Source organism: Loxodonta africana, chromosome 16 (assembly GCF_030014295.1).
Source record: "Loxodonta africana isolate mLoxAfr1 chromosome 16, mLoxAfr1.hap2, whole genome shotgun sequence".
NCBI classification, from domain to species: Eukaryota; Metazoa; Chordata; class Mammalia; order Proboscidea; family Elephantidae; genus Loxodonta; species Loxodonta africana.
Window position 1 is genome coordinate 71,416,387 of NC_087357.1, and position 25,765 is coordinate 71,442,151.

The following is a 25,765-nucleotide window of genomic DNA, read 5'->3' on the forward strand; positions in this document are numbered from 1 at the left end:
GGAGGGCACAGCAGCACGCGTGAGGCTTGACTACATTTCCCAGAGTGCAGTTCTGGGAGGATTCTGGGAAATGAGGCAAGACAGCATTTTGACAGTCGCGGTTAACTTTGCCGTTGGAGCGCACAGCGGGAGCTACGTTTCCCCGAGTGCAGCCCTAGGAGGAGGATCTTGGGAAGTGTGGCAGAGGCAGCTGTCCTCGCACCGTGGAACGGTAGCCGAACTTCCCAGGAACGCTTGCAATTTCCTAGTTTCTGCTGATCCTTAAGGCCTAGCAAGGCGCCCCCACGACACACAAAATTCGGAGTGAGTACAGCGGAACAGAAGTCTGTTCAGAATCTAAGTGCAGGAAGGATCTCATGGGGAAGCATAATCAGAACTTGAAAAAAGCTCTTGGTCACAGCGTTTTGCGATTTTAGCTTAGTCTCTCTTTCTTGCAGAAACCAGGGGAATGAACACAGTTTTGTATCATCACTCGTGGAATTCTCTCATTAGCCAGAGCCAATAATTTTCTGTACTTTTCTGGGGGGTTGTTTAAAAATGGAATTGGTTACTTATCTGCATTGTGCCTGAATTATTTTTAATTAAGGGGGGAAAGATTATTTTTTAGAAAGCAAACCGTAAAGCTTATCAGTGAGAGCTTGAAATATGTATCCCAGTGGTTCCTCAGTTTTGTGTATTTCCCCATCCCACTTAGATCCACGGTTCTGGAGAGACAGGCTCTCTCAAACACTCCCAGCCTAGTTTCTTCTCAGCGGAAGTAAACACAGAGATTTGAGATGGGCCTTTTTGTCATGATGTAATGCTTTATAAATTAATCTTTTTTTCCAGAAAGATGAAAAAACATGTGTGAATCAATTATTACAGGGAGTTCAGAGAAATTGTTATATTTTGGGTCCTTGCCTCATCTTTTTTTAAAAATTGTGCCTTAGGTGCAGGTTTACTAAACTCAAGTTAATTTCTTATACAAAGCTGTATACACATAATGTTATGTGACACTAGTTGCAATCCCCACAATGTGACAGACACTCCGTTTCCACCCCGCATTTCCCCATATCCATCCAACCAGCTCCTGTCCCTTCCTGCCTTCTCATCCTGCCTCCAGATGGGAGCCACCCATTTGGTCTCAAGTATTGTTTTACATTTTATAGTCCGCTCTGATCTTTGTCTGAAGAGTGGGCTTCAGGAATGGTTTTAGTTCTGGATTAACAGAGCATCCAGGGGCCATGGCTTTGGGGGGTTCCTCCAGTCTTAGTCAGACCATTAAGTCTGGTCTTTTTTTTACTAGAATTTGAGTTCTTGCACCCCACTTTTCTCCTGCTCCATCAGGGACTCTGTGTTGTGTTCTCTGTCATGGTGGTCATTGGTGGTAGCCGGGCACCATCTGGTTCTTCTGGTCTCAGGCTGATGGAGTCTCTGGTTTATGTCTTGCCTCATCTTTTAATAGTTTTGGTAAAAATAATTTCTCTCTGTTAGGTTTTGTACTTTTAGAAACTATAAATAGTGAATGATGGTGGAAAATGCTTTCTTCTTATTTGATCCCCTTAATAATACAGTAAGGATGACATGTAGGGTAGTGAATAAACCATGAGCTTTGGAGCCAGACAGCTCTGAGTCTGAATCTGCTCCTCCCTAGCATTGTGATCGGAGGTCAGTGAACCTCTCAAAGCTTTTATCTTCCTCACTTGTAAAGTGTGGATAGTTAATTAGCTAATTTTTCATTCATTTACGTATACGGCACAGTTTTACACTATGCTAGGGATGGTGCTAGATGCTGTAGATATTTAAGAAGCAATTACAGCCCTTACAGATCTGAGAATTAGGTATGTGAAACACTTGACACAGTTATAATCCAGGTTAGATCCATTTCTCTCCTTCCCCTCCACCCCACTCTGAGAAGTAAGACAGAAACCAGACTCCAGGAAGTTAGATGACATCACAAGGTTACACTTCCACACGGTCTAAGAGCCAGGAATTTACCAAAGTCCCTGGGTCTCCGCAGTGCTTACTATGATACCCTTCCTTGCTCTGGAAACATGCATTTATACCTTAAGCAGAAGAGAAGGCGGGCCTGACCTTGTCATCTAAAATAAAGTAATGATGCTGGTATTTTCTTCTTCCCAAACTTATTTTGTGATAAGTGAACTTTCATCCCCAGTGTGCCATGAGGCATAAGATACAATAGTAGTTTGTCAATCCAAATAAAATGACTATTCAGCTTGTAATGTGGCATTTGAGCAGCTGGATGTGACTATCCTAGCGTGTTTACCAGTATCGCCCAAATCTGAGTCTTTGTGCCAATATGCTTTGAATAATACATTATCTCAGAGACGCCTTGAAAATAATGAAAATCACAAACCATTTTGGAATAAAAAAGTGGCAAAATATTTTCTATGTTAGATTTCTAAATAGTATAGGACCATAACACATCATATTTCCATCCTAAAAGAAAGCCCACATAGCCTCTTGACTGCCAAAACAGAGCCTCTTTCTTTGCTTTGAAGAGATAATGTACATGGCAGTTGGCTCTGACAGTGTGTTTTGGTGATCATACTGTAGAAAATACTGTAGGTGTACTTTATTATTTTTTAAATAATAAAATTTAAATAGAGTAAAAACCACAATAAATAAGTGAGCAAAAGACATCAAACAGTTCAGAAAAAGGAAACTAAACTATAAAATCCGAAAACATTTCAGCCACAAAAAATTTACGAAGCTTATAAAGAAACGTAGTATGTTACATGAAAAGCAAGTGGAAAAATATGTCATCTGATTATGTAAAAATTGTAAGTGCTAAAAAGACTAGAAAATATATATTAATTGATAAGTTAGTATAATACTGTGGTGATAAAATCCTGTTTGCTAGATGTCCTGTAATGTGGTTATTCAGTGAAATCTGTGAGAGCTGGAACTTGATAGGACTGCCTTGTTTTACTGAGCGTCGTAAGTCTTCTGCCTTTGACAGGGTGCAGTCTTATTGCTTTTCTATTACTCTCTATTAGTGGAAGATATTTGCGTTTTCTTTCTCTGACAGGTTGCCTCCTTACACAGATTCTGGCTTTCACAGATTTTACTGTATTTTATAATTTAGATGATCCATTTAAAAGAGTGAAATACAGTTCAAGCAGAATTTTAAGGATATCATTTTCTCTGACTTTCAAGTAGCCTTTATACTGCTTATATATAAGATGTATACAAATAACATACAAGGGACCATTTAGAAAAGGGGTTAGATTTAACCTTTTTCTGTTGGGTTTATGACCGTGTCAATGAAGGTACAATTCTCAGTTAAAATAAGTCCGATTTTCCTTTGATCGTTGGTACTTTTCAAAGCTATGTCAAGAACTTGACTGCTTTGACTTCTCTATAAACTCTGTGACAACACAACTCATGAGTCAGCAGGCCATGATAATCTACAGTAAGCTAATGTTAGTTTAGTAGCAGAAACTATGCGAAACATCAGGCAGCCAAGCACAGTGGACCACACAGATTAGTCAGTAGCCAGAACTACCAACCAGACAGGCACTTGCAGTTCTCAGGATCCAAGGAATTCACCAAAGGAATTCCCCTTGGCTCATAGGGAGTGTGGTGGGGTATTTCTGGGAAAAAAGTGACCTGGAAATAGTCTAATTGTGCAGGGACTATTTTAATATACTTTAGTCCCAGGAACTATTTTAATATACTTTTTTATTACAAAAGGAGTATATACACCATTAAACATTTTAAGTACAGAAATGTGTATAGTAAAAAATTAAAAATACCCTTTTCAATCATTTTCTCCATCCCACTCCCCCAAATTAGTCACTGTTAACAGCTTGGAATGTATACATCTAGTCATTTTTTAATATATATAATAGATATATAATTTATATATGCTAGTATATGTCCTTTTATTTAAAATTAATTAGACTATGCCAAACAAACTAAATATTACTTGCTTTTATAAAACTTCTTTTTTTTTATTTTTAATAATGTTTTATTGTGTTTTAAGTGAAGATTTATATAGCACTCTAAGTTCCCATTTGACAATTTCTAAAGAAGTTCAGTGACAGTGGTTACGTTCTGAACAATGCATGAACATTCTCATTATTTCTGTTGTGATTGTTCTCTTTCCGTTAATCTAATTTCCCTGCCCCCTTACATTCTCATTTTTGTTTTAAAGTAGTTGCTGACCCTTTGGTCTCATATAGGTGATTTTTTTTTTTTAATTTTTATTAAGTGAAAGTTTACAAATCAAATCAGTCTCTCATACAAAAATTTATACACACCTTGCTATATACTCCTCCTAATGGGACAGCACACTCCTTCCCTCTACTCTCTTTTCCTGTCCATTTGGCCAGCTTCTGACCCCCTCCACCCTCCCATTTCTCCTCCAGACAGGAGATGTCAGCATGGTCTCATGTGTCTACTTGAGCCAAGAAGCTCACTCTTCACCAGTATCATTTTCTATCCCATTGTCCAGTCCAATCCCTGTCTGAAGAGTTGGCTTTGAGAATGGTTCCTGTCTTGGGCTAACAGAAGGTCTGGGGACCATGACCACCGGGGTCCTTCTAGTCTCAGTAAGACCATTACGCCTGGTCTTTTTACGAGAATTTGGGGTCTTCATCCCACTGCTCTCCTGTTCCCTCAGGGGCTCTCTGTTGTATTCCCTGTCAGGGCAGTCATCAGTTATAGCCAGACACCATCTAGTTCTTCTGGTCTCAGGCTGATGTAGTCTTCTGGTTTATGTGCCCCTTTCTGTCTCTTAGGCTCATAATTACCTTGTGTCTTTGGTGCTCTTCATTCTCCTTTGCTCCAGGTGGGTTGAGACCAATCGATGCATTTTAGGTGGCCACTTGCTGGCATTTAAGACCCCAGACGCCACTCTCCAAAGTGGGATGCAGAATGTTATCTTAATAGATTTTATTATGCCAGTTGACTTAGATGTCCCCTGAAACCATGGTCCCCAAATCCTCACCCTACTACACTGGCCTTCGAAGTGTTCAGTTTATCCAGAAGACTTCTTTGCTTTTGTTTTGGTCTGGATGTGCTGATCTATCCTGTATTGTGTGCTGTCTTTCCCTTCACCTAAAATAGTTCTTATCTACTATTTAATTAGTGAAAACCCCTCTCCCTCCCTCCCTCCCTCCCTGCCCTCTCTTATAACCATCAAAGAATATTTTCTTCTCTGTTTAGACTATTTCTTGAGCTCTTGTAATAGTGGTCTTATACAATATTTGTCCTTTTGCAACTACTAACTTAACTCTGCATAATGCCTTCCAGATTCCTTTATGTTATGAAATGTTTCATGGATTCATCATTGTTCTTTATCGATGTGTAGTATTCCATTTTGCCCTTGATGGGCACCTTGGTTGCTTCCAACTTTTTGCTATTGTAAACAGTGCTGCCATGAACAAGGGTGTGAATATATCTGTTCGTTTAAATGATCTTATTTCTCTAGGATATATTCCAAGGAGTGGGATTTCTGAATCGTATGGTAATTCTATTTCTAGCTTTTTAAGGAAGCGCCAAATCGTTTTCCAAAGTGGTTGTACCATTTTACATTCCCACCAGCAGTGTATAAGTGTTCCAATCTCTCTACAACCCCTCCAACATTTATTATTTTGTGTTTTTTGGATTAATGCCAGCCTTGCTGGAGTGAGATGGAATCTCCTTGTAGTTTTGATTTGCATTTCTTTAATGGCTAATGATCATGAGCATTTCCTCACGTATGTGTTTGCCGCCTGAATGTCTTCTTTAGTGAAGTGCCTGTTCATATCCTTTGCCCACTTTTTAATTCGGTTATTTGTCTTTTTGTGGTTGAGTTTTTGCAGAATCATGTAGATTTTAGAGATCAGGTGCTGGTCAGAGATATCATAGTTGAAAACTTTTTCCCAGTCTGTAGGTGGTCTTTCTACTCTTTTGGTGAAGTCTTTGGATGAGCATAGGTATTTGATTTTTAGGAGCTTCCAGTTATCTGGTTTCTCTTTGGCATTTTTAGTAATATTTTATATTCTGTTTATGCCATGTATTAGGGCTCCAACATTGTCCCTATTTTTTCTTCCATGATCTGTATTGTTTTAGATTTTATGTTTAGGTCTTTGATCCATTTTGAGTTAGTTTTTGTGCATGGTGTGAGGTATGGGTCTTGTTTCATTGTTTTGTAGGTGGATATCCAGTTACGCCAGCACCATTTGTTAAACAGACTGTCTTTTCCCCATTTGACTTCGGGCCTTTGTCAAATATCAGCTGCTCATACGTGGATGGATTTATGTCTCGATTCTCAATTCTGCTCCATTGGTCTTTGTATCTGTTGTTGTAACCAGTACCAGGCTGTTTTGACTACTATGGCGGTATAATAGATTATAAAATCAGATATAGTGAGGCCTCCCACTTTGTTGTTCTTTTTCAGTAATGCTTCACTTACTCAGGGCCTCCTTCCCTTCCATATGAAGTTGGTGATTTGTTTCTCTATCTCATTAAAAAATGTTGTTGGAATTTGGATCGAAATTGCATTGTATATATAGATGCCTTTTGGTAGAATAGACATTTTTACAATGTTAAGTCTTCCTATCCATGAGCAAGGTATGTTTTTCTGCTTATGTAGGTCTCTTTTGGTTTCTTGCAGTAGCGTCTTATAAATTTCTTGTTTAGGTCTTTTACATCTCTGGTAAGATTTTTTCCTAGGTACTTTATTTTTTTGGTGGCTGTGTAAATGGCATTGATTTGGTGATTTCCTCTTTGATGTTCTTTTTGTTGGTGTAGAGGAATCCAACTGATTTTTGTGTGTTTATCTTGTATCCTGATACTCTGCTGAACTCTTCTATTAGTTTTAGTAGTTTTCTTGAGGATTGTTGAGGGTTTTGTGTGTATAAGATCATGTCATCTGCAAACAGAGATACTTTTACTTCTTCTTTACCAATCTGTATGCCCTTTATTTCTTTATCTAGCCTAATTGCTCTGGCTAGGACCTCCAGCACAATGTTGAATAAGAGTGGCGATAAAGGGCATCCTTGTCTGGTTCCCGAGCTCAAGGGGAATGCTTTCAGACTCTCTCCATTTAGGATGATGTTGGCTGTTGGCTTCGTATAAATGCCCTTTATTATGTTGAGGAATTTTCCTTCTATTCCTATTTTGCTGAGAGTTTTTATCATGAATGAGTGTTGAACTTTGTTGAACGCCTTTTCTGCATCAGTTGATGAAATCACATGGTTCTGTCTTTTATTTATATGATGCATTACATGAATTGTTTTTCTAATGTTGAACCATCCCTGCATAACTGGTATGAATCCCACCTGGTCATGGTGAATTATTTTTTTGATATGTTGTTGAATTCTATTGACTAGAATTTTGTTGAGGATTTTTGCATCTAAGTTCATGAGGGATATAGGTCTGTAATTTTCCATTTTTGTGGTGTCTTTACCAGGTTTTGGTATCAGGGATATGGTGGCTTCATAGAATGAGTTTTGGAGTATTCTGTCCTTTTCTATGCTCTGAAATACTTTTAGTAGTAGTGGTGTTAACTGTTCTCTGAAAGTTTAATAGAGCTCTGCAGTGAAGCCAACTGGGCCAGGGCTTTTTTTGTTGTTGTTGAGAGTTTTTTGATTACCTTTTCTATCTCTTCTTTTGTTATGGGTCTATTTAGTTGTTCTACCCCTGTGTTAGTTTAGGTAGGTAGTGTGTTTCTAGGAATTCATCCATTTCTTCTAAGTTTTCAAATTTGTTAGAGTACAATTTTCATAGTAATCTGATACGGTTCTTTTAATTTCAGTTGGGTCTGTTGTAATATTGCCCACCTCATTTCTTATTCGGGTTATTCACTTCCACTCCTGTTTTTCTTTTGTCAGTTTGGCCAATGGTTTATTAATTTTGTTAATGTTTTCAAAGAACCAGCTTTTGGCCTTGTTAATTCTTTCAATTGTTTTTCTGTTTTCTATTTCATTTAATTCTGCTCTGTTTTTTATTATTTGCTTTCTTCTGGTGCCTGAGGGTTTCTTTTGTTGCTGTCTTTCTGTTTGAGTTGTAGGGATAATTTCTTGATTTTGGCCCTTTTTTCTTTCTGTATGTATGCATTTATTGATATAAATTGACCTCTGAGTACTGCTTTCACTGTGTCCCAAAGGTTCTGATAGGAAGTATTTTCATTCTCACTGGATTCTATGAATTTCTTTATTCCATCCTTAATGTCTTCTATAACCCAGTCTTTTTTGAGCAGGGTATTGTTCAGTTTCCATGCATTTGATTTCTTTTCCCTGCTTTTTCTGATATTAATTTCTACTTTTATGGCCTTATTGTCAGAGAAGATGCTTTGTAATATTTTAGTGTTTTGAATTCTGCTAAGGCTTGCTTTGTGACCTAATATGTGGTCTATTCTAGAGAATGTTCCATGTGCACTAGAAAAAAAAGTATACTTGGTTGCTGTTGGGTGGAGTGTTCTGTATATGTCTATGAGGTCAAGTTGGTTGATTGTGGCATTTAGATCTTCCTTGTCTTTATTGAGCTTCTTTCTGGATGTCCTGTCCTTCACTGAAAGTGGTGTGTTGAAGTCTCCTACTATAATTGTGGAACTGTCTATCTCATTTTTCAGTGCTCTTAGGGTTTGTTTTATGTATCTTGCAGCCCTGTCATTGGGTGCATAAATATTTAATATGGTTGTATCCTCCTGGTATATTGTCCCTTTGATCATTATATAGTGTCCTTGCTTATCGTTTTGTGGTGGATTTAAATTTAAAGTCTATTTTGTCAGAAATTAATATTGCCATTCCTGCTGTTTTTTGATTGTTGTTTGCTTGATATATTTTTTTCCATCCTTTGAGTTTTAGTTTGTTTGTATCTCTAATAGGTGAGTTTTTTAAAGGAGCACTGTACTTACTGGTGATAGTCATTATTTTGTGAGCCAATTTGCTATTTAGCTACAAGGTGACCTCAGGGGTTAGTTTCCGTTCAAGGTTTAAAAAGTATCTCAGGGCCATAGTCTTGGGGAGTCCTTCTGCCTCAACTGGTCCGGCAGATCTGGTTTTCTGTTTATTTTGGAATTTGAGGCTCTGTTCCACATTTCTCTCCCATTTTATCAGGTCCATCTATTGTAGCCCTGATTAGAATGATTGGTAGTAGTAACTGGGCGCCATCTAGTTCTTCTGGTCTCAGGGTAAAATGAGGCCATGGTTTGTACAGACTGTTAGTCCTGTAGACTAGCTTCTTCTCTGACTCTTTGGTTTCCTTCTTGTCTTTTGTTTCAAACAAGTAGAGACCAGTAGTTGTGTTTTAGATGGCTGCTCAGAAACTTTTAAGACCCCAGACACTACTCACCAAGATCAGGATTCATTTTGGAAGTGTTGTTAGTACAACAGAACGAAACATAGCATGGTCCTGTGCCATTCTCCTGATCATTGGTATGTTTGAGTCATTTGTGGCAATCCATCTCATTGAAGGCTTCTCTCATTTTTTTTGGCTGTCTACTTTACCAGGCATGATGTCCTTCTCCTGCGGTTGCTCTTTCCTGATGACCTATCCAAAGTAAGCAAGCTGAAGTCTTACCATCCTCACTTCTAAGGAATGTTCTGGTTGTATTTTTTCTAAGACTGATTTGTTCATTCTTTTGGCAGTCCATGGAATACTCAGTGTTTTTCGCCAACACCCAGTTTGAACGCATCAATTCTTCTGTCTTCCTTTTTGAAAGTAGTTGCTGTTAGCTGCCATTCAGTTGGTCCCCTAGTCTTGGTGGCCCCACATGCAACCGAATGAAATGCTGACCGGTCCTGTACCATCCCTGTGATCGGTTATGGATTGGACCCTGTGATCCGTAGGGTTTTCATTGGCTATTTTCAAAAGTAGGTTGCCAGGTCTCTCTTCCTAACTTTTAAAAAACAATAATATATTGTGAACATCCTTCCCTGTTACTACATATTTGTATTTCCACTGTTATCATATTTTCTATTTATTTTTAACAGCTGTGTATTATTCCATCGTATGATAATTTTCAGTTAATATTCTTATATATATCATTTCCTTCCTAGGATAAATTCCTAGAAATGGAATTGCTAAGTGAAAGGGTTGCTTATTTAACATTTTGGTAGATATTCCCAAATTGCCCTCCAAAAATATTGTAGCAATATACATTATCAAAATAGTGTATGAAGCAGAAATACTGAGTTTAAATTTATTTTTGCCAGTATTTCATACAAGTCACTGGGTTATTAAAATAGAGGTTATACCTTTAATATTCTCCTAAAGTGCTTTTAACCTTCATAGGATTTATTACATATTTCTGTGAAAGTTAGTATATATTTGTTTTCTCTCTCCTGCTAGAATTCCCTGACCTGGAGGCTTTTATCCAGTACATTTTGTGTCCCTTAAGGGACCTTGCATAAAGGAGGTATTCAGTAAGTGCTTTGTTAATGTCATTTGCTAAATATATTTTATCCTTGGCTAGGACGTGGATTACAGCCAGAACTGCACAACGGTTAGTCATCAGTGATTCATAATTATGCAACCAAGAAGTAGGCTACATATTAGACCTTCCTTCACAGTTTAGTGTCAAATTTGCTTCCTTGCCTTTGGGTACATTTGAAAGAGTGGTTGGTTATTTACGGCGCCACTGATTTCTTGTCATTTTAGTGGAACTTCTTGAATTTTTTATTGCAAGTGTGAAAGGTGCTTTCATGTGGAAGGAAATACTGATATACAGTTTAAAAGGAACCACCTTCTGCCAAATGGATTAAGATACAGAATTTTTTTTCCCTCTCTTTTTCCCAAGAAATAGAAAATATCTTGAACCCATGCCAACTTGCATAGCTGTCTTTCGAAATACTTCCCTAACGGCCTTGGTTTTATATTTTTCTTATCTATAGATTCCTCCTACTTCATCCTTAGAGAGACTTTGGTTTTTATGTGTTCTGAGAAACTTGGTTCCATTACTCCAGAGGCACTCCCAGGCCTACTTGTTACTTGATCTATCAGAGTTACACTGTTGTGGTGGTGGTGGTGTGCCATTGAATCGATTCTGACTCGTAGCATCCCTATAGGACAGAGTAGAACTTCCCCACAGGGTTTCCTAGGCTGTAAATCTTCGGGAGCAGATCACCAGGTCTTTTCTCCTGTGGACCTGGCGGTGGGTTCAAACCGCCGACCTTCCGGTTAGCAGCCAAGTGCTTAACCATTGTGCCACCAGGGTTAGCTGCTGTTAACATAAATAAACTTCTAAATTTCAGTGGCTTATATGGTAGAGGAGCCCTGGTGGTGCAGTGGCTAAGAACTACAGCTGCTAATCAAAAGGTCGGCATTCTGAATCAACTAGCTGCTCATCAAAAGCCCTATGGGGCGGTTCTACTCTGCCCCACAGTGTTGCTATGAGTCGGAATCGACTCGACATCACCAGTTTGGTTTTTTAATATGGTAGAAGTTTATTTTTCACCCGCAAACAGCCCAGTGCAGGTGGCTTTGGTTGGTGGGTGGCTTTCTTCCATGTAGCGATTCAAGGACCCAGCCTTTTCCACCTGATGGCTCTGTCATTCCCTATGTGCCTTGAAGTTTTAACTGCTTTGGCCTAGAAGAGATACACGTCACTTATGTTCACATTCTGTTGGTAAGACTTAGCCCTCGTCCTACCTAGAGGCAGGGGAAGAGAGAAGTTTAGGCCTTGACTTAGCAGCTACCTACCTCCCAGCAACAACTCCATACCAGGGAAGGAAGAGCACAGAATTTTTGTGGATAGTTAGCTGATTCTCACACTAGCCAATTAGGAAGGCAGAATAGGTTTCTATCTTGTAGATTAGGGAAAAGGTACTGAAAAGTTAAGCTCCCACAGCTAGTTAGGTATAGAAATGCAATTTAGAACCCAGATCACCTGACTCCTATTCAGTTACTCTTTCCTTAATATTACAAAGTAATCCTGTCTTCGTTTAAAATATAACCCTACTAGTGATTCATTACTTTAAATTGCATACTGTGACTTTTTTTTTTTTTTTTAAACTCCTCTTTCCTCTAAGGACGTGACAATGTCCCTTCACTGTGGAATAGCTTGCAGGAGAAAGTCTTTTTGGTGCTCTAGGCTGCTGTCAACCTATGTCACTAAGGCACGGTGAGTTTTGACCAACTTGAGCTCTAGGTATTCTATCTTTGGCCCATTAAATTATAAACTCTAAATATCTCAGCAATCTCATATTAAGGATACCTATAAGGATGTTCATCACAAATTATTTATAGTTGGAAAAATTTTAAACAACCCGTACGTCCAATAAAACCTGTTGCCGTCAAGTTGATTCCGACTCATAGTGACCACATAGGACAGGGTAGAGCTGCCCCATAGGGTTTTCGAAAAACACCTGGTGAATTCAAACTGCTGACCTTTTGGTTAGCAGCCATAGCTCTTAACCACTGTGCCAAAATGTCTCACACACTTGAATATAAGTTGTATTAAGAACTTTGTCTTTTCCACTACGTCACTGCTGGTGCATAAAACAGTGCCTTACATGTATGGGTAGTGAAATATTGTTGAATAAATGAGTGAACAAAAAGGGAGGAATTATAAATTATGGCACATCCATACAATAGAATGGAAACCCTGGTTGCGTAGTGGTTAAGTGCTATGGCTGCTAACCAAGAGGTCGGCAGTTTGAATCCGCCAGGCGCTCCTTGGAAACTCTATGGGGCAGCTCTACTCTGACCTACAGGGTCGCTATGGGGCAGAATCAGCTTGATGGCAGTGGGTTTGGTTTTTTATATGGTAGAATAATAAACACATTAAAAACTATGTTGAATAATTTTTCATGAGATTTCCTGCAAATAAGATAAGTAACCCCAAAACTCTCCAAAGAATTAAACTTCAGTGAAAGGTAGACTAGGGGAAAAAAAAAATCTGGACCAACATGGCACAATGACAAAGGTTTCTTTCTCTCAGCCTGGGGGAAGAATTCCCCCTGTGAATATGAAATCACTAACTCACTGTCATACAGTTTGGGGTTTAAATTTCTGCCACCTCTGTGGTGTGGTCCACCAACTCTCAATGAATTTAAATAATAGTCTGGGACCGATAATACCCCTCGGGTACTTTGTAGAACCAAACATACAACCTCTCTGGAGAGATACACTCACAACCAGTCTTCGCACATAGAAAGCTCTGGCAAACGTGAGTGCCCATTCTGAAATTTAAAGGCACTCAAGGATATAATCCTGTGTGAGTGAGAGTAAGCCAACAAGAAAATTGCAATACTTGTTTTACGCATCATTGGATGTTTAGGTTGTTTGCAATTCTCAGATCGAGACTCAGAGAACTATAACAAAATTATTGGATAGAGTCTAAAAAATAAGAATGTAAAAATAAGAAATGATTTATAAAAAATGAATCAGCATCATGAGAAATGAAGAAAACTCTCTGATAAAGAATATTTTAAGGCTACAAAAGTATGATTTCAGATAATAAATACGTATGTATGGATGCAGGATATTAATAAATAATTTGGAGAATTCCAAGATGTGAACAGTGATCAACTCTGTGTGATGGGATTAATGGTACTTTTCTTAATTGATAACTATATTTTCTGACTTTTATAGGATGACTTTTTTTTTTTTTTTTGCTTTTTATAATAAGAAAAAACAATGAAAGTTTTAGAATAATCTAAATATCCTCACCCTCTACAATGTTGGTATTGTGGTTCCCATGCTGTTGTAACTAAAGGAGGAAGATGAATTAAAAAAAAAAATACAACTTCTGATCAAGAAGAACAGCAGGGACTTTGGGATCTCCGTCCCAGTTCCAGTGAGGTCCTGGGTTTAAGGCCTTAATCTGGCTGTTCTTGTAAGTGTTTTGCGTGCTAGGGTCATCAGGGCAAAGCACAGGTTGTACCATTTATTGTTGTTTTGCAGAGGCAGCAGTGTTTATTCCATTGTTTGTATTTGGAAACTTCTGAGCAGCACATGTCTCTCCTTTGACATACAGTGGATATTTGTCCCAGGAGGCTGTAGTCACTCATCACAAGTTTAAAAATATCATGAGTCTTAAAATCTCATGTTTCTTTTGTCTTCCGTTATAAAGAGCTCACTACACCTCCTTTCATCGGACAGGCTAAATGAGTTCTTAACAATGCCACTGGTGCTTTTATCATTTTGCTTTGTTTTTTCATGTTAAGCCAACTCTGCCTTCTGGTTTTATAGAAGCTGCCAAGTCCTACAGAAAATATCTCGAACTTTGTTTCCCACTTAAGACACAGAAATCTGTCATATACCTGAGGGGCTGTTTTAGGGCTTTGGACAGGCAAAATGGTTAACCGTAAGGTCCCAGAAGGAGATTCCACATTCACCCCACTGAATCACACTGACAGACCCTGACCTGATTCCCAAGGCTCTTGAGGGGATAGGCACAGAACCTTCTTAAAGAAGATACTAGAAAAGCCTAGAACTTGCTCCAATACTATCTCTTTTAGAGAAACCAATTATAGGATGGCTCTTTTTCCACATACTTATTTTGGCTACTGAAAATATCCCTACTTGTTGTTAGGTGCCGTCGAGTCAGTTCCAACTCACAGGACCCTATAGGACAGCGTAGAACTCCCCCCTAGGGTTTCCAAGGAGCAGCTGGTAGATTCAAACTGCCGATGTTTTGGTTAGCAGCCGAATAGGTCAAATATAGGCTTCACTTTCCCATCAATGAGCCCTTCAGTAGGGATAATAAGAGTAAAGATAAATGTCCATTTGGGGGCTATATGTTTAAAACAAGGGTGCGTTGAAGATAAAATTTGCTCTTTATCTTCTGCAGGTTGAGTGAAAATTACCGAAAGTACAGTTTGTTCTTTGTCTGCAGCAGTGAAGTCTGCACCCATCTCTAGATAGTCTGCGGTCAGTGGTTTATCGCTGTGCTTGTTTTCCTTTCACTCCACTGCATATAAATTCTTGCCTCACAGTGTAATATTGACAAGTACCTTGAAGTTCAATTCAGTAAATATTTATTACCCTTGAAGGTGAACCCAGTAAATGTTTATTGAATTGAGCCATTCACTGCGGTTATTATTGGAGATACAAAGCTGTAAGGCCGACCCTGCCCTTAAGGAGATCATAGTCTTGCAGGTCACCACCTGTCAGTTTTTCATCCTGTGGTGGCTTGTGTATTGCTATGATGCTGGAAGCTATGCCACTGGTATTTCAAATACCAGCAGGGTCACTCATGGTGGACAAGTTTCAGTGGAGCTTCTAGACTGTGACGGACTAGGAAGAAAGACCTGGCAATCTACTTCTGAAAACTAGCCAATGAAAACCTATGGATCACAACAGAATATTGTCTCATATAGTGTTGGAAGACGAGCCCCCTACCTGGAAGGCACTACACGGTAGCCACAACAGTGGACTCAACCGTACCAACACCATGATGATGGCACAGGGTTGGACAGCGTTTTGTGCTGTTATCCACAAGGTTGCCGTAAGTCAGAGTTGACTCGATGGCAGCTAACAATAATAACGAGTCTTGCAGGGGAGATCGATGTATTAACAAACAGCATGACGTAAGTGCAACTGTAGAAGTATGAGCAAGGTACACAGTAGGACAAAGGAGGGAATGATTGTCTGCAGCTACTTTTTGGAGCACATTAGGATGTAAATAAATAAAAGAAAATAACCATGGTAGGAGAGAGATGCAGGAGCAGAATTCTCAAAGATGAGTACTGTACAAGTAACTAAGCGTGGTTTTGTAATGCTTTGATTATTTCCCAAATACAGGTATATGTTTGAACTAAAGGAAGATGACGATGCATGTAAAAAGGCCCAGCGTACGGGAGCGTTTTACCTCTTTCATAGCCTGGCTCCTTTGGTTCAGAAATCAGAGCACCAGTACGTGGTCCCCCGGTATAGCCTAGTAGGTAAGCCCAGTGGACCAGTAGAGTCAACTAGCCTGCTGCCACTAAGCACAAGTCAGTCCATATTGAATCTCTTAGAAGGATCCTTCGACTTTAGAGTCCGGATTTTTCAAACAGCTTCTACCTCTCAAGCTTGTGTAATTGTTTCTGCCAGTTAATTATTTAGTATATGAACCTGAGTTGCCCAGTTAGATATTTTTTTGTGTGATGATATTCATCACTAATGACTTAGGCCCGGCCGGGGTTGGCAAAACTGTAGTCCAAATCAGGCCTATGGTCTAATTTTGTAAATACATTTTTAGTGGAACATAGCCACACTTACTAGTTTACACATTATCTGTGGCTGGTTTTGCGCTGCAACGGCAGAGCTGAGTCATTGCCACAAAGACTGGATGGCCCACAGAGCTTAAAATATTTGCTATCTCTTTACAGAAAAACTTGGCCAACCCCTGGCTTAGATTGGTGATTTCTTGCATCCATGGAATTATATACTATTTAAAATTTGCATCATGACTTCATTTTTCCTAGAAGGGTGAAAATTATTTTTTCCTAGAAAGGTAAAAGTGAATTAAAATTAATTTGTTTTGAGAATTTTTTAACTCTAAATACATTGCTAGTGAATTTCCCCTGGGTCAGATGTTGGAGTACTCAGATAGGTAGTTTCTAACAGTGCAAAGGCCTTCGACTGTGGATCATAACAAATTATGGATAACATTGTGAAGACTGGGAATTCCAGACCACTTCATTGTACTGGAGCAGAACCTGTTCACAGACCAAGAGGTAGTTGTTCGAACAGAACAAGGGGTTACTATGTGGTTTATAATCAGGAAAAGTGTGTGTCAGAGTTGTATCCTTTCACTATACTTACTCAGTCTGTATGCTGAGCAAATAATCCAAGAAACTGGACTATATGAAGAAGAACACGGCATCATTATTGGAGGAAGAGTCATTAACAACCTGGAATATGCAGATAACACAACCTTGCTTGTTGACTATGAAGAGGACTTAAGGCACTTACTGATGAAGATCAAAGACCATAGCCTTCAGTATGGATTACACCTCAACATAAAGAAAACAAAAATCCTCACAACTGGACCAATAAACATCATGATAAATTGAGAAAATATTAAAGTTGTCAAGGATTTCATTTTACTTGGATCCACAATCAGCGCCCATGGAAGCAGCAGATAAGAGATCAAAGGTTGTGTTGCATTGGGCAGTTCTGCTGCAGAAGACCTCTTTAAAGTGTCGAAAAGCAAAGATGTCACTTTGAGGACTAAGGTGCATCTCACCTAAGCCATGAAATTTTCAGGCACCTTGTATGCACGTGAAAGCTGGCAATGAATAAGGAAGACCAAAGAGCAGTTGATGCCTTTGAATTATGGTGTTGGTGAAGAATATTGAATATACCATGGACTGCAAGAAGAACAAACAAATCTATCTTGAAAGAAGTACAGCCAGAGTGTTCCTTGGAAGTGAGGATGGCTAGACTTAAGAACATCATGCTTGGTAAGGTAGAGGGTCAGAGAAAAAGAGGAGGACCTTCAATGAGATGGCTTGATGCAGTGGCTACAACAATGGGCTCAAACATAGCAATAATTGTGAGGATGGCATAGGAGTGGGCAGTGTTTCATTCTGTCGTACACAGGGTTGCTATGAGCCAGAACCGACTTGACAGCACCTAACAACAACAAGCAGCGCAGAAGAGTATGAGGATTCCATCAGCAGGCACAGAACATTATTTTAAAATTTAGCAATATAATATTGCATTATGAACGAATAAATATAAGTCCCTCATGGCTACGAAGACAGGTTTTCTCCTCTACAGTGCGTGTTGTATACAGCCTGGGATTTCCACAAAAGCAACATAATCTGGAGGCTGAATTATAGAACTAGGTTGGTCTCTATTGTTTTAAATGAGACACATTTTTTTTTCAGTGCTTTTACTTTTTTATTAAGTTAACTATCATATATCTTACACTTTAGGGAATATATTCCCTTCATGATACAGTCAGAATATTACATTGCAGTGTTATACACCTGGAAAGAATTCCTCCTTTAGTCTTAACTCCTCAGATTCCTGATGAGGAAACTGAGGCCTAGAGAAGTTAAGCAATTAGACCAAGGTCATATAATTAACTGCCTGCAGCGCAGTGACTAGAAGCCAGATATACAGACTTCAAGCTGAAGTAGATGGTTTTCCTGTACGTCGAATATGGCTGCGGTGATCTAATTAAGAAGCCCCTGGGTGGCGTAGATGGTTCCTGTACTTGGCTGCTAACCAGAAGTTTGGAGGTTTGAGTCTACTCAGAGACACCTTTGACTAAACGCTTAGGGGAATCTAATTCCCAAAACTGGGCCATTGAGAGCCATGTGGAGCACAGTTTTGCTGTGATACACATGGGGTTGTTGTGAGTCAGAACTGACTCCATAGCAACTGGTTTGGTTTTTGGGTTTTGGTTTAATTAAAACCTGTGTGCTTTTCTCCTTCTTTTCTGTTTCTTAGAGTTGGAAAGGCTCCTGGAGAAGTTTGGACAGGACACACAAAAAATAGAGGATTCCGTCCTGATTGGCTGCTCCGGACAGCAGGAAGCATGGTTTGCTCTGGATCTGGGTCTGAAGAGTTCCTCTTCTACAAGCGGTACATAAAGTTATTCCTAACGGGTGCTTCCCAGTGGTTTTCAGACTTGGAGGTTCACTAACAGTAAAATCTCAAAGAAAATTTTGGGAATAAAAAAAGGTTATTGATTTTCTATTTTTTAAAGTAAGGACATTAAAAAAAACACTGCCACCAGTTATGATCATATCATCATCATTTAAAAGAGAATAAAGGACATTTTAATGCTTTCTTAACGTTGGTGTTGGTACACAGTTGTTTGTTATATTATCCTCTATACATTTATATGAGGGCAGTGGTCCTTCCGTGATAGAATTCTCACCTTCCACGTGGGAGACCTGAGTTTGAGTCCCAGCCAGTGCCCCTCAAGCACAGCCCTATTTGTCCGTCAGGGGAGGCTTGCATATTGCTTTGATGAAGTGGTCTCTGCTGAGCTACAGATTAATACAAACTGGGAAGAAAGGTCTGATGATCTAATTTAAAAAATCAGCCATCGAAAACCTTATGGATCAGAATGGCCCAATCCTGTTGTGCATAGGGCTGCTATCTTAGTTATTTAGTGCTGCCGTAACAGAAATACCACAAGTGGGTGGCTTTAAAAAACAAATTTTTTTTTCTCACAGTTTAGGAGGCTCGAAGTCTAAATTTAGGGTGCTGGCTCTAGGGGAAGGCTTTCTCTCTCTGTTGGCTCTAGGGGAGGTTCCTTGTTCCTTGGTTCCCTGGTGATCATGTGGTGTGGCATCTGTCTCCCCTCATCTCTGCTTGCTTCTTCATGCCTAATCTGCTCTTTTTATATCTCAGAGGTGATTGGCTTAAAACACACCCTACACTGATGTGGTCTCTTAACATAACAAAGAAAACCCATTCCCAAATGGGATTATAAGCATAGATAGTTATAACCACAGATAGGGGTTAGGATTTACAGCATATGCTAAAACAGCTGCCATGAGTTGGGGGCCGACTCCACGACACACCTTTACATAGTTTGTATGTCTTAAATGAGGAGCCCTGGTGGAGCAGTGCTTAAGGGCTTGGCTGCTAACCAAAAGGTCAGCGTTTCAGACCCACCAGTGGCTTCGCGGAAGAAAGATGTAGCGTCTGCTTCTGTAAAGGTTACAGCCTCGGAAACCCTATGAGGCAGTTCTACTCTGTCCCATAGGGTCGCCATAAGTCGGAATCAGCTTGACAGCAACGGGGTTTTTGGTTTTTAATGTTTCCCAAACTTGCCTGAATATAAGAATCACCTAGTGCTTGCTACAAAATACAAATTTCTGGGCCATGTCTGCTGCTTCAGAATCTCCAGGTAGGAGCTTGAGAACCTGTATATTTTGTACTTTCTCCAGTTGAGTCTTATTAGATGAGTTTGGGAAACACTTCTAACAGGACAGATTTGCAAAGGGCCCTTCAGGCAGGGCTTGAGATTTGTCTTATTTCCTTCTCTTTTCTAATTTTCTAGCTTCCTTACAGAAACCTGAAATGGAGACAGAGCTCAAGGGCTCTTTCACTGAGCTGAGGAAGGCTCTCTTTCACCTGAGTGTGAAGGATGCCACCCTGCTGTCCACGGTAGGACCTGATTCCTCAGTTTTTTTATAGAAGATTTAGTAAAACAGTGTATATGGGCGAATGCACGCACACACGAAGCTAGAGTGACATTTGATTTCTTATTTTGCTAATCATGGTCTTCCCTACCAACTTCAGCGGAAAGGCAGTGTGCTGCAGGGAGACTGCTTCCTTCTTTTGCCCTTTATAGAAGGCAGGCGGGCAGGCGGGTGTTTTCTGCAGAACTACTGTCAAGAATGTTTTCTCCTGAGGACATGCAGATCTATGGCAGTAGGATATATCAGCCTCGGAGACGTTTTTAGTGACCCGTAGTATGATGTACACACCATCATGTTTTTTCTATGAGAAATTATTTTACATTATTTTAATGACTTCTTCACAACTTTGTATTTCACTTGCTAAAGTGCTTTAGACAGTCTATTTAACAACATTGCGAATGTAATTAATGCCCTGTATTAAAAAAAAATTTTTTTGTTTTTTAATGTACCCTTAAAAATGGTTAAAATGGCAAATTTTATGTTATGTGTATTTTACTACAATAAACTTAAAAAAAAAAAAGATAACTCTAAACATGTTTTAGTTGCAAAAAACTCCAACTTTACTGGGAAGGAGTGTGGGGCGGGGATTCAACCATACTGGAAATATTTTATTTTTAAACTGGGTGGTAAATACATGGGTGTTCATTATATTACTTTACATATTTCATCTGTTTTAAGTAATTTATAATATATGGAAAAGTATGCTGTCTTTCAGACTTCTGATGCTAAAGAACATGTTCAGTTTCTTTATCTTGAAGTTTAAATGGTTAGCAACCATTTAAAGTAGGTGAGATGGAAATGGAATGGCATTTTCCATTTGAGCTGATGAAGGGACTAGGCCCAGTGCTGTTATAGATAAGCCCTGCATTCTTTCCAAATGAAACCAGGCCCATCTTTGTATTCCTAGGCTCAGGCTCTTCTCCATTGGCATGATGCCCATCAGTTCTGCAGCAGAAGCGGGCAGCCCACCAAGAAGAACATGGCTGGCAGCAAGCGTGTGTGCCCTTCCAATAAGATCATCTATTACCCACAGGTAAGCGTTGCTGTAGGAGGACAGTAATCCATGAAGGCTGGACACCACTCTGCCCTGGAAAAGGAACCTTGTACAGTTAAAAGGCTTTCTTTAATTGTCCATTCCTTCATCCTCTAATCCCCCAAAAGCCCCGGTGTCTCATTTCCATCCCCTTTTCTCTAGATGGCTCCTGTGGTGATCACCCTGGTGTCAGATGGGCCCCGATGTCTGCTTGTCCGCCAGAGTTCCTTTCCCAAGGGAATGTATTCTGCCTTGGCAGGTTTCTGTGATATAGGTAAGGCGTTTAGGGCATGTGCAGGTGACATTGTAGGACATGAACATCTAGTAGGTGTTTCTGTTTTGTCATAGTACCTGGGGTCTTAAGCACATTCTTCTTTATCGTGTCAAGAAAACTGCCTTTTGGTATTATAATTTTCCCATATTTTATTAGGCAGATTTTCAAACATATGGCAAGTTGAAAGAATTATACAGTGAATACCCATATACCCACCACCAAGATACTACCATTTTTTTCCTATAGTTACTTTATCACATACTTGTTCATCTCTCCATTCCTCTATCAATCCATCTTATTTTTTGATGTATAGACTGCAATTATTAGTATACTTCTCCCTACTTTAGTATGTATAATGATAACAACTAGAATTTCATATTTATGCACAGTGATTTTTTTTTTTTTTTTGGTCTTTGGAGTAAAATTTGCATATGGTGAAATGTGGCATTATTCCAGCAGAAGGCAGCAGTAGCTTTTCCCACTGTCACCCCTATTTTGCATCATAACAAACCTAATAGATGTAAAAAAAAAACAAACTGTAAACTCCAGACCTGATTCCTACCGTAGAGATTTGGAGATTTAGGGTGCTCCCCAAAGTATGTCATTGAAACTGTGGAGCCAGCTTTGTGCTCCTTTGCAAATGGGCTATCTGTATCACCCTTCCCACTGCAGGGCTGTCCTGAATTAATCTGAGTGCTTGTAGGTGAAAGTCTAGAAGAAGCCGTCCGGCGGGAAGTTGCAGAAGAGGTGGGATTGGAGGTGGACAGACTGCAGTATTCTGCATCCCAGCACTGGCCTTTTCCTAATAGCTCACTCATGATTGCTTGTCACGCAACTGTGAAACCAGGGCAGACAGAGGTAAGTTCTTAGGCTTCCCTTATGCTGTGATACTTTCTTTGCTTCATCCATTCTGCTAGTCAGCAAGTACCTGTCTAGCTCAGCACTGTCTAGATTACACAAAGCTGTAAAGTATATGATTTGGACCCTCAAGGAACGTGCAGTCTAGTAAAGGAAACAAGTAAGCACTATGAAAATTGAGTTGGCCAACATTACCAGCCTTCTCCCTTGTACATAGTCATGATAATTTATCTTTCATTATCAGAGTGCCTTGCATATAGTAGGCATATAATAAATATAACAAAATTATTGATTGATTTCAGGATTGGCTTTATTGCACAAGTCAGTCAGGATGTTGAGAACAAATGATATAAAATCATAGTAACTTCTACTTGCAAGGGACTTAGATGTTGCCATAGTATTCTAACTTTTGTAGCTCCTAACCTCACATCCTGTTCTTCTTTATATCTTTCAGATCCAGATGAACTTGAGAGAACTGGAGGCAGCTGCCTGGTTCAGTCATGATGAGGTGGCCACAGCCCTGAGGAGAAAGGGCCCCTATACCCAACAACAAGATGGAACCTTCCCATTCTGGTTGCCCCCTAAGTTAGCCATTGCCCATCTGTTGATTAAGGAGTGGTTGGAAAAACAGAGCTGTTCTTCCTTGCCTGCTTCACCCAGATCAAGCCACTTACATCTGTCCTGAGTACCCCTGAGGGACACACCAGAAATTGATTGATAAAGGGGAGGTGACAAAGGCCATTTCCAGGCCCATTTCAAAAGGCAGAGCAGAAGATGATTCTACCACGAGATAACTCTACCAGTAATGTTAACCAAAGTTCTTACTAATGGACCATCAAAAATGTCAGTTTGAGAAGAAAAGCTGATTAGATGTCAACTGTCAAAACCAGTTGGAAGACTGAGGCATTAATTTGTATGTAGGCCTTCGTTCACCCATCTTCTACTTAGACCTTGGAAGCAAACCTCTCTTGGCTTGTGGCTTGTAATGCTGGGTTTACGCTGGCTGCCAAAATGTGCCTGGTGTAATTTTGGTTAAAAATTTTATTTTGGTATTGAAAATATGAAAGAAATCTCAAGTCAATACTGTCACTTTATACTTTACAGAATTAGAATTGTACAGCATAGCATTTAATTCTTGTGTAGGTTCGCTATGAGTCGGAATCGACTCGACGGCAGCGGGGGCGCGGATAGGTAATTATCTTGTACATGGTAGCTGTCTTAGTTATCTAGTACTGCTATAACAGAAAAACCACAAATGGATGTCTTTAAAAACAGAAATTTATTCTCCTAAACAGAGTTTAGGAGGCTAGAAGTCCAAATTCAGGGTGCCAGCTCTAGGGGAAGGTTTTCTCTCTGTCCGCTCTGGAGAAAGATCCGTGTCACCTTTCAACATCTGTGGGCCTGACATTCCTTGGAGATCGCCATGTTTCTTGGCATCAGTCTTCCCCTTGGTCTAGGAGATTCTCAGCGCAGGTACCCCAGATCCAAAGGACATACTCCACACCTGGCTTTTCTTTCTTGATGGTAATGAGGTCCCTCTCTCTCTGCTAGCTTCTCTCCTTTTATCTCTTATAAAAGGTGATGCAGGCCACACCCTAAAGAAACTCCCTTTACATCAGGGCTGTGACCTGGTTAAGGGTGTTGCATCCTGCTCTAATCCTCACTGACGTGACCTAATCCTGTCTCGTTAACATAATGGACAGCTCACTCCCAAATGGGCCATAACCATAGGCACAGAGGCTAGGATTTAAAACATATCACAAAATGGAGGATATCAGATCACAAAACAGAGGATAACCACACAATACTAGGAGTCATAGCCTAGCCAAGTTGACACTTATTTTGGGGGGACGCAGTTCAGTCCATGACAGTAATTAAGTAAAACCCATAAACCAAACCTGTTGCCATCTAATCAGTTCTGACTCATAGCAACCCTACAGGACAGAGTTGAACTGCCCCATAGGGTTTTCAAGGAGCAGCTGGTAGATTCAAACTGCTGACCATTTGGTTAGGTGCCAAACACTTAACCACTGTGCCACCACAGCTCCTAATTAAATAAAGTTCACAATATTTTGTTAAGTCACTTGAAGGGAAGTGGGCACTGGGCCAAGGTCTTCCTCTGCATTAAGCCAGATGCAGTGAGGTTCTGTGGAGGTAGTTGAATCTCAGTGGGACTTAAGATAGTCTTTTTTGTTGTTCTCAGCTCTGTTACTTGCTCAGTTTGTGAACCAGTGAAAAGACCATTATTTTGCCATGCCTGTTTTCCTAAGTGTAAAATGGTCGCTGGCATTTGCACACTCAGTAAATGTTGATTTACTCCAACTAAGGGATTAGAATTCATGGCAGTTAAATAAGAGTCATGATATTTCCTTAAGTCATTAAAGGGGAGAGTAAAGTGGTTCCGTTTCTCGAGCTTTTATGGGATTAACTAAATTCAGGGCTTCTCATTGTTCACATATGTCATTCTATACCTTGTCAAAAGGGAGATGAATTTATTTAGGGGAAATAAAATTAATTTCCACACCTTTGTTCAGATGTGTTTTTCTGTCCTCTGAAGTGAGGAAATGGCAGAAAGTGAGAATTTGAGGGGCATCTCTTTATTTGTGTGACAGTTAAGTCCAGGTTCAGAGTCTGTGGAAAGTCTAGTGCCATGTTCACATGAAATACTCTTTTTTTATTGTATTTCACATGAAGGTTTACAGAGCAAATTAGTTTCTCTATTAAACAGTTAATACACATATTGTTTTGTGATACTGGTTGCCAACTCCACGACATGTCAACACTCTCCCCCTCTTGACCTTAGGTTTCCTGTTACCAGCTTTCCTGTCCCCTCCTGCCTTCTTGTCCTTGCCTCTGGAGTGGTGTGCCCATTTAGTCTCGTTTTGTTTTATGGGCCTGTCTAATCTTTGGCTGAAGGGTGAACCTCAGGAGCAGATTAAATACTCTTAGAGGTTAGACTGAACAGAAGAATGGCTAGAGAAAGAGTCATATCTTCAGATGATTCCAGGTACAACTGTATTGAAAACACAAGTTCCAGAAATCCCAAGAGTATTCATACATCAGAGTTTCGTAGGACTAAGCAAAAGGGATTCTGGAGCTAGAAAAGTTGAAGCTCTCTTTACCCCAAAGGGTCATTGCTCTCTGCAATGTCAGCAAACCATCAATGCTTTGGGGAAACCCAAATGCCTTCATCAGGAAATGCTGCAGGGTAATGTGTGATGAAACTTGATTGTCCTGTTAGGTTGGCAGCTTGCCCTTTCACAGGCTGAACCCAGCAGGTAGAAGGGAAAAACACTCTCGACAGAGAGGTCCTGAGATTTCTTCATATCTTGCAGTTAGAAGAAAACAGTTCAGGGTCCATGTGTATTACCCTCTCCCAGTCTTTTCTCTCTCTCTGTGGGTGTGTTTGTGAGCACGTGTGTACACATCCCCAGTCTGAAAATACCGATAGAAAGGGGAGTGTGCAGATTCCTGGTTGTGAGCTTCTCAAATTTACCATGGAGTAACTGTTTACTTTTTGATTAATGTGTTTTCTTGGAAAAGAAAAGACAACAGTGGGCTAATAGG

The 25,765-nt window shown here is 39.8% G+C and overlaps 1 protein-coding gene across 1 annotated transcript; it reads left to right on the forward strand.

Moving 5' to 3' along the window:
• Positions 1-25,541, forward strand: NUDT13 (nudix hydrolase 13). The gene is made up of 9 exons (XM_003409058.4): positions 1-303; positions 11,964-12,055; positions 15,682-15,821; positions 18,325-18,459; positions 19,892-19,998; positions 20,941-21,066; positions 21,229-21,340; positions 22,044-22,198; positions 22,653-25,541. Exons 2-9 carry the CDS (start codon positions 11,973-11,975, stop codon positions 22,881-22,883), a joined length of 1,089 nt encoding a protein of 362 aa, XP_003409106.1. The 5' UTR covers positions 1-303; positions 11,964-11,972; the 3' UTR covers positions 22,884-25,541.
• Positions 25,542-25,765: the final 224 nt, after the last annotated feature.

Coding starts and splice junctions, on each gene's coding strand:
- NUDT13 (XM_003409058.4), top strand. CDS start 11,973: ATGTCCCTTCACTGTGGAATAGCTTGCAGGAGAAAGTCTTTTTGGTGC. Junction 12,056..15,681: donor ACCTATGTCACTAAGGCACG/GTGAGTTTTGAC, acceptor TCCCAAATACAG/GTATATGTTTGAACTAAAGG. Junction 21,067..21,228: donor AGATCATCTATTACCCACAG/GTAAGCGTTGCT, acceptor CCTTTTCTCTAG/ATGGCTCCTGTGGTGATCAC.